Source organism: Lycium ferocissimum, chromosome 12 (assembly GCF_029784015.1).
Source record: "Lycium ferocissimum isolate CSIRO_LF1 chromosome 12, AGI_CSIRO_Lferr_CH_V1, whole genome shotgun sequence".
NCBI lineage: Eukaryota > Viridiplantae > Streptophyta > Magnoliopsida > Solanales > Solanaceae > Lycium > Lycium ferocissimum.
This window is the reverse complement of record NC_081353.1, coordinates 30,354,932-30,364,442: the sequence shown is the minus strand read 5'-3', so window position 1 is coordinate 30,364,442 and position 9,511 is coordinate 30,354,932. Positions and strand designations below refer to the sequence as shown.

The 9,511-nt window shown below is 36.0% G+C and overlaps 1 protein-coding gene across 1 annotated transcript; it reads right to left on the bottom strand.

Annotated features, from left to right (window-relative positions):
- Window positions 1-5,208: 5,208 nt before the first annotated feature.
- LOC132039193 (protein RKD1-like) lies at window positions 5,209-5,978 on the bottom strand. Its single transcript, XM_059429731.1, has 2 exons — window positions 5,757-5,978; window positions 5,209-5,559 (listed from the first exon to the last, which is right to left on the bottom strand). Exons 1-2 carry the CDS (start codon window positions 5,976-5,978, stop codon window positions 5,209-5,211), a joined length of 573 nt encoding a protein of 190 aa, XP_059285714.1.
- Between the last annotated feature and the right edge of the window lie 3,533 nt (window positions 5,979-9,511).

Genomic DNA, 9,511 nt, shown 5'->3' with positions numbered 1-9,511 from the left:
CAAGAAGGTGAGGTTGGACGAAAGTTGTAGAAAACAAATTAGGAAATTTAAAGTGTAAAGTTAATGGAATGAATCATGCCATAAGTGGAGCATGTGACCAACTTGTAGGCATCAAAGTTGAACCAAATAATGACCAAGAAATCAGCCATCACAATTCATTTCAACTACACAACACAAAGAAAGAAAACCTAAGCCTAGAGAGAGAGAGCATTCGGCCAAGGGGCTGATTTTTGAGCCCTTTGAGTCTTGATCCAAAAATTATTTTCCAAGGTGTTTCAACCCTTTAGAAGGTCCCTAAAACGTGAAGATAGTCTTTGGAGCAACAAGAACCATTTTCCATCTCAAGTCACCAACTCTAGCCAAGTAGAGAAGTCAAGTTATCAAGGTAAGATCTAACTTTCTTTTCATGTATTAAGGGAGATGTAGATGTGTGAATATAAGTTGTATGCATGAAATAAGGTGTGTTGATGTTGGAACATGATAGTAGTTATGGGGTTATATGTGTTGATGTTGAAGTATGATTGTAACTTGACGAACATGAATCGCATGCATAAGATCATGAAAGTTGGTGTTGGAATGTTAGTTGGCCGTAGGGACTGTTTTGGTGGAATTAATGGACTGATTTTCTTTAATAAATATGGTTGTTACTATCATAGATCTCATGGTAAAAAGAATGAAAAGAATTGGAAGGTTAAAGGTGAAGTTATGTTAGTATGAAAATGGTTGAATCTATGATTTTATGTGAGTGATGTTGAAGCATGGTGTAGCCGTGTGTGGACTGTTTTGTGAAGAAGTTAGTGAACTGTTTTTACTTGATATTTTGATTGTTATTATCATGAATTTTATGATGGAAATGAAGGTGTTTAATGGTTGGAGTTGAAACTAAAGTCATTTGTGAGTTGTTTTAAGGATTATAAAAATGACGATATAGCGTAGTTGCGTATGAATTGATGTTGTACTTGTCGTGTGGATAGCTGGTCATAACTTACTGAAATTATATGAAAAGAAGACATGAAATGATGTATAAAAATCGCATGTGGTTGGCTTAGTATGTTCGTAAACGTTTGCAAGAATTCCGAACATCGTTATGTTGTCGGTTAGAGACTGTTTTGGACATGTTGTGGTAGTGGACTGTTTTGGACTTGTGTTTTCATTAAGTTGGAAAGAATAATTATAAGTTAAGAGTATACATCATATTGTATGTTGGATGGGCTGTTATAAGTTGTTACATGCAAACGTTAAGGCTACAAACTAATAAAAGTAACTTGAGAATGTCGAAACCGTATGTGAATCGTTATTGCATGTTATGAATGTGGGTTGTTTAGAATATTGTGTGGGCTGTCCGGATTGGTATTGAACACATAATTATTGATGTTGTATTGGTAGTATGTGGTTGGTTTAGATACAAGAGAAAACATCGCCTAAACATCTAGAAAGGAGTTACTAACGTTAGAATACGTTTGAATCTCCCCGTAGCTTAACCATAGTTGTTGGTCTTAATATAGGTTGAAGTATTATTGGGTAGCGTACACATATTGTGTGACGAATAAGCACTAAAGACCTTGTCCGATCGGAAGCACTTCGAAGGAAAAAGCTTTGGCGTGAAAGTTCGTGACACCGTTCGGCATTGAGGTAGGTTACGGTTTACTTTATGTCTAGACTCCGGTTAGCGAAACGTATGTAAATAGTAGTGATTGACGGGGAAAGCATGATAGGCCTTCGGGCATGGTGTGGAGGTAAATTCCATCTAGGTTGGTATTGCCGTGCTTATGTTATGTGGGCTTGTCGCCATTATTGTGATATGTTATGTGGGCTCGTCGCCATTATTACGATATTGTTATGTGTTTGTCATTGTATTGTGATTTCATGTATTTGATATAATTCTCTCTCTCTTGTTATCCCACCTGGTCATATGGAAGAGGAAGGTTATTCCGAGAATTGAATATTGAATTGCAATTCCTAGTATGAATCTATGGAACCTATGATTGCGGTGATTATTGAGGTTGATTCCATGCGAGGCATGCATCCCATATTCTATGTGCTATGTGATGTAATTATCACCTAGTTGTATCTTTATCACATACTAGCTCCCTCACCTTATGAAAGGGAAGGGTAATATTGATGATTGAGCCGTGGGCAATAATATGACTTGTACTTGTTTATTGCATATTGGTGATATAGTTGAGACCGATATCATGCATGACATGCTTTCATATTACTCTTATGTTGTTATAATGGTGAGGAGAGTGATTGAGAGACTCCGAGGTTTTTTTGGGAGATTGAGAGTGACATAGAGACTCCGAGGTTTTCGCCGGAGATTGAGAGTGAGAGACGGAGAGACTCCGACTCGAGGTTTCTGCCGATGGAGATTGAGAGTGATTGATAGCCTCCGAGGTTTTCGCCGGAGAGCACGAGTGGTACATGGACTTCGCGGGTCCCCCATGGGTCATGACTATGAGGCATTGCCATAGCATGTGTGTACGGGAGTGGAGTGTGAGAGGTGACTATCGCATTGCATAACATTTACATAGCACGACATTGCATTGCATAGCACTCCATTTGAATGGTCATTCATGTCATTGCATGGCACATTCTCTCGATTGATTCTTGATTTGTGAATCTTGAGTTGTTGTTTGTGAGTATTTATTTTAAAGGTGGATGGAATCGAGGTTTATAGAATTCTCCCTAGGCTTATAATCCGAGATATTGAGATCCCTTGTGACTATCGTTAATGCAAGACTTTCTCATGTGCTAGATGTGTGACCGTGTTTGATTACTTATCCGCTTACTTGTTAGTTGCTTCTTGTTTATATGCGTGAACTAACCATTGTCGGCCTATGATACCTACGAGCCTTGTGTTGTGCTCATACTACTCTTGCTACACTCCTTCCGGAGTGTAGAGTTATTTTTGTGTGATGTTCGGAGTCTCACGACCGTTTCGAGGCATTCGTCAAAGACGTTTGGGTGAGCTATTGCAACCCGCAGTCTCTCCTTAGATTTCGTTGTTCTCTATCCTTAAACGAAGTCGTATCTAGTTTGAGTCCGTTATCTATTCAAATTGTAAACTTCTTAGAAGCTCTTGTATGAGTCTAGACCGGATTTTGGAAATTTCTTATAATAAAAGTATTTATTCCGCATGTTGTATCAAATTAAGGTAGTTATCGAAGGGTTCGCCCACCGGGGAGGGTTAGTGTGGGTGCCCGCATGATCCATGATTTGGGTCGTGACAAGTTGGTATCAGAGCTTAGGTTACCCGGTCTATAAGTACAAGAGCAATGTCTAGTAGAGTCCTACTTATGGGTGTGTTGCGCGCCACACTTATAATTGGGAGGCTATGGGACATCTAGGAAACTTCGATTCTTTCATTATTTCGTGCTACTTCATTCAAATTGGTATCTAGTTGATCCCAATTGGTATCTGAACTTCTCTGTTTTACCTTCTTTCGGATGATGGGAACTCGTCCTTAAATTCTTGTGCGAACGGTTGTTTCCGACATGTTGTGGTACAATACGAGCCGTGTTGTCCTAATTTAGATGCATGACTAAGTTCGGTTTCTAGCTATGACTTGAGGGTATAGATGTAGTGGAGTGGTCATTTAACGAACAAATTAATTCTAAATTGTTGAACAACAATTAGTGGATGAAACATTATAAGAAGTTGGGAAATAGTTTTAATTGAGTAAGCAGCCACGTTTTATATATATACACATATATATCTACTCCCTTCTCAACGTGTGAAGGGAGGAGTAGTTCTTGGCATTATTAGGACAAGTATATTATTTGGTGACTAATTATGATATTAAGTGATAGTGGGGGAATATCATGGACAAGTATAAGTGTGTCTCCCTATGATGATCACGTGTAAAAAGGAAGAGGTTGGCCACTACACTTTGTTGAACTTTGGAATACATATCATTATGGATGATGAATAATTTTCAAACAAAACAAAGAATACCAAGGAATATATACAGAAGATTTATATATCTATATTTAAGGCAACGTTGTTTTATCTTCTTAGAGATTAACCGCAAAGGTATGGAAATTTAATTAAGGAAATGCTTGGATTAGTGTTGGGGGATAGCACGCCCATATGGTCTTATTGGTTACTCGAAATAATTAAAGGGATCGCCTTGGAAAGCTAAGAACATTACATGTTGGCAAGGATGAGTATTAAATTATCATTTCCACGGGGGCCTTGCAAAGTAGTGTAGCATATGACTAATGTTTTTGATAGAATCTGTTGGTGTATATGTGTGGGAACAAGGATTTTTTTTGGGTGGAGAGATGGTTGTTGGAGAAGAAATAGAGAAAGTGACTAATTCAATATTTGATATTTGGTGGCAGGGTGAACATAATTATGGAAAGGTGGGATGTGGAGCCCATTAAAGAAATAAAAAAAAAAAAAAAAAAAACACATAATCATCTCATTTTGCTTTCCAACAAAACTCTCTCATTTTGTTGCTATTAAATAAAGAAAAGCATCTGTAGGGGAGAGCAGCAAGCTAAGGAACAATTAGTGACAATGCATGTCCACATAGTAGGCACGTTTTGGTGGAGGCTAATTAGTTATCATTCTAAGAGTGTATATAGGGACCTCACAGATCACAAGAAGAATTTTATTTGGAGTTATCCAATTAGTTGGAAATTAATGGATTAATTTAGGGGACATACCCATGTGCACAATGTTGGTGTATGCAAGATGGTAAGGTTAAATGTCACAGTGACTAATACTAGGAGGAGCTATAAGTCCGCACGTATAAGGACCAAAAGACCATCTATTTTTTTATACTATGGTGACGGTTCAAATTGACACTCAGGATGTGTTTGGTAGGAAGGAGAAAATTTTCTAATCTTCTTTGTTTGATTGTTCCAGATATTTTTTTTAAAAAAACATTGTTCAAAGATATAAACTATAACAAGTTTATTAAAGGTTAAGAAAGTAAATTTACTTTTTATAGAAATGAGGAAAACAAACTTCGCATGCATTTCAAGAACCTGTGATATCGACAGTCTACACAAATGAAAGTTTTAAAGATTGATTTCACCACTCAAATCAGCATGAGATAATTTTACCATTGTTCCAGCTACTTTCTTCGAGTAGCTAAAAAAAAAAAAAAAAAAAAAAAAAAAAAAATGCGGTGCACGAACCATTTTACACAAGATTCAGAAAGGAACTGCATCTCAAGATAAAAACACATAAAAGAAGAGTTCAGTCATGCAAGGTTGGGCTACTGGAAGTGAAACAGTCAGCAAGAAGAGACTTAATGACTTCATCATCATCATCTTCCTCTCTATGTCCATAACCAATAGCAGCATTATTGTCTGCAACTGGACTACTATTGCAGTAAGTACCAAAAGAAGCCTGCAATTTCGCATACGCCATACCCATAAGCCTTCTCCTCTTGTGGTTAGCCTTGAAACAAGATTGCCTTAATCTCTTTGTTTTCTCCTCAAGTTCCATGTCTGGAAATTCCTCCATCCTTTTTTTCTCTTCCTCTAATAAATTTATCACATCCTTCCACTTTTGCTCCATACCATTTCCTTCCCCCCTCTTCAATTCCTGTAAATATTCATAACCGAAACAAGGGTAACATGTTTATATAGAGAATGAATCTTAACGTTCTTTTTCTAAACGAAATATTAAGAAAATATAATATTGTTACATAAACTAAAGGGTGAATTTTTTTTTTTCATCACCATAATATTATATGCAATTGAAACAAGAGTGTATAGAAGATGTGTATATAGAGAGTGAACCTTAACATTCTTGATTAGTGTTTGAAGACTCATTAACTTTCTATGTGGCCACCTTCGAATTCCCAAATCCCTACATCTTATCTTCAAAAATGTCACCCCAATATTAAGTTCCTTGGCTGCTTGAATTATTGGCATGTAAAAGTACTTTGAAATTGTATCTCGAGACAACATTTTTTGCTTCCCTTTTTCCGTTATAATTTCCTCAACACGATCATTAGTCATTATCTTTTCTTGATTGTTGTCACATAACAACAATTCGGTTCTCGATTCTCCCAAGTAATTGGGTACTTAATCCAAATCCACCGCTCATTTCACTCCACATCCCTGCACCCATAACATTATAACACATTAGCTAATTTATTTAGAACAAATACTATTAGTGTATACAAATAGATATTCAGAATATGACCATCACCTGGGGTAGGGTTATAAAAAGATGAATAAAATGGATCTTCAAGAGTACAATCCATCGTCAAAGGATTGTTAGCAGCATCAAAAGCGAAATCATACTGATGATCGATAGCGTAGTGTCCTGAATTACCTTGCATTCTTTCTTGGATTGGATTCATAAGGAAGGATCCTAGAGACATATATGCAGCATTGGTTCTATATGAACGGATGTTTACAAGTGGACGGCTGATCTTGAAGATGCCGTCTGCTTTTGCTTTTGTGAAAGTGGACAGCTCCTTTCATAAAGTTGTCGGCCATCTGGATTTTACCTGAAGGGTAAAAGCTTTTTGAAAAGTGGGACGGCTGTTTTTTTTATAAAGCTTGTCGGCCACAAAAATCAAATGAGCAGAAAAAAAAAAAAAAAAAACAAAACAAAAAAAAAAAAAAAATCCGGAATTGTGTATAGATACGTATTGTTTATTTTTTTAAAATATGTAATTAAGAATAGACGTATATAACCGATAACAAATCTGTAATACGTCAAAGCCATGATATACAAATCAAGAATCAATTAATTACGTTATATAAGTACGGTTAAGAAATCTATATTGACAAGAAATAATTTGTATTAGTACTTATACACATAAGAAATATATAAAGACAAGACTAGTACTTTAAAGTAAATTATCTACCCTAAGTCTACAATACAGTGACTTATACCTTATATTTGACTAATTTCGGTATAGTTAAGTAAAGGTCGGTTATTCATATGTAAGCACCTTTTTGAGGACTATCGAATAAGGCGTGGGTCAATGGAATTATTTACGGTGACAGAATGATGATGGTGTGACTAGCACTAATGGTGAAATACTTTTAGATATCAGTGATCACGTTAGTGAACTTATGAACTAAGGAGAAAGGAAATTATTTCCATTAAGGATTTTTGGCAAGGGTACTTCGACGAAAGAAAATTTAAGAATGGTGAAAGAAGGGTTAGAGAAATCGAATACTTTACCAGTTCAGAGTGGGCAAGGTTTGCGTCTTATTCTAAGGTTGGTGTGGTTCTAAGGAAAATTGTGAGGCCTATCGATAACGTTCATAGGTTTGGTTATATAGGATTAGAACATTTTGACAAAAGCAATGCTTATATTCGGAAACTGAGGATGTGGAAAAAATTTGAATTTGGAAATATGAAAATTAGGTCTTTTATCTAAGTTAGAGGGAGTTCCGGCTAGTAAGGCGAGAGAGAAATGTTTATGATGCATTCCGTAGAGGTTTTCCGCATTGTCCTATTAAAGATTCTTTAGTTACCGTCAGCGTTCATTCTCTCATGTCGCTCGAGGACGAGCGATTGTTTAATTGGTATCTGATGTAACGACCCATTTGGTCGTTTAGCACTTTTAGGCCTAATATTCCTAAAACACCCTTTTCGTGGTCTAATCTTCTTGTCTATAGTTTGCGATAACGGGTGATTCGGTTATTTAATTGACGAGTTTTAGTCCTCATTTGACATTCGAGGACGAATGTTCTAAAGGAGGGGAGAATGTTAGACCCGTATTTTTATACGTCGAGTTATTCGCGAAAGAATCAACGTGAGATAGAAACTTCGGATTTTAATTTCTAAACTAGAACTAATCGGTTACAAATTTTACTTAGTACAAAAATGTTATTGGAGATTAGGAATTACTTAAGTGTGGTGTTAAGTAAAAATTGGTGACAATAATGATCCAACAAGAGCATCAAACGTCCAAGGTAAAAAAAAAAGGATGACTCAAAGTCATCTAAAAAATAAGGCAAATGGAAGACATACAAGTGTGAAATTAAATGTTGATTCATCCACTACATTTTCAACATATTGTGGACAATTAAATTTGGAAGAAACATACATGTTACATTCGGCCATAGGGCTGAAAATTTTGAGGAGAAAAAGTTGAAGCATACAATTGAATATTTGAGCATCAACTACTTTATGAAAGTATACATTATTTTAGGAGGACATAACATGGTGGAGGGATCATTTCACATTAAATATTGCTCATCCATCTTGGCATGATTACAATAGACAAAGGGTGGTGCATGAATCATTCAACACACATAAGATTGTCTTGTAAACAATTGAAAAGAAAGAAGAAAGGAGAAACAAGAAGGTGAGGTTGGCCGAAAGTTGTAGAAAACAAATTAGGAAATTTAAAGTGTAAAGTTAATGGAATGAATCATGCCATAAGTGGAGCATGTGACCAACTTGTAGGCATCAAAGTTGAACCAAATAATGACCAAGAAATCAGCCATCACAATTCATTTCAACTACACAACACAAAGAAAGAAAACCTAAGCCTAGAGAGAGAGAGCATTCGGCCAAGGGGCTGATTTTTGAGCCCTTTGAGTCTTGATCCAAAAATTATTTTCCAAGGTGTTTCAACCCTTTAGAAGGTCCCTAAAACGTGAAGATAGTCTTTGGAGCAACAAGAACCATTTTCCATCTCAAGTCACCAACTCTAGCCAAGTAGAGAAGTCAAGTTATCAAGGTAAGATCTAACTTTCTTTTCATGTATTAAGGGTGATGTAGATGTGTGAATATAAGTTGTATGCATGAAATAAGGTGTGTTGATGTTGGAACATGATAGTAGTTATGGGGTTATATGTGTTGATGTTGAAGTATGGTTGTAACTTGACGAACATGAATCGCATGCATAAAATCATGAAAGTTGGTGTTGGAATGTTAGTTGGCCGTAGGGACTGTTTTGGTGGAATTAATGGACTGATTTTCTTTAATAAATATGGTTGTTACTATCATAGATCTCATGGTAAAAAGAATGAAAAGAATTGGAAGGTTAAAGGTGAAGTTATGTTAGTATGAAAATGGTTGAATCTATGATTTTATGTGAGTGATGTTGAAGCATGGTGTAGCGTAGTGTGTGGACTGTTTTGTGAAGAAGTTAGTGAACTGTTTTTACTTGATATTTTGATTGTTATTATCATGAATTTTATGATGGAAATGAAGGTGTTTAATGGTTGGAGTTGAAACTAAAGTCATTTGTGAGTTGTTTTAAGGATTATAAAAATGACGATATAGCGTAGTTGCGTATGAATTGATGTTGTACTTGTCGTGTGGATAGCTGGTCATAACTTACTGAAATTATATGAAAAGAAGACATGAAATGATGTATAAAAATCGCATGTGGTTGGCTTAGTATGTTCGTAAACGTTTGCAAGAATTCCGAACATCGTTATGTTGTCGGTTAAATGTTGATTCATCCATACATTTTCAACATATTGTGGACAATTAAAGAGAAACTTACATGTTACATTCGGCCATGCTGAAAATTGGAGAAAAAGTTGAAATGGGACATGTTGTGGTAGTGGAC

What these genes read in the sequence shown, in the direction of transcription:
- LOC132039193 (XM_059429731.1), bottom strand. Translation starts at nt 5,978, where the DNA reads ATGACTAATGATCGTGTTGAGGAAATTATAACGGAAAAAGGGAAGCAA. An exon ending in CACTAATCAAGAATGTTAAG is followed by an intron (nt 5,560 to 5,756) that starts GTTCACTCTCTA and finishes GAATATTTACAG; the next exon opens with GAATTGAAGAGGGGGGAAGG.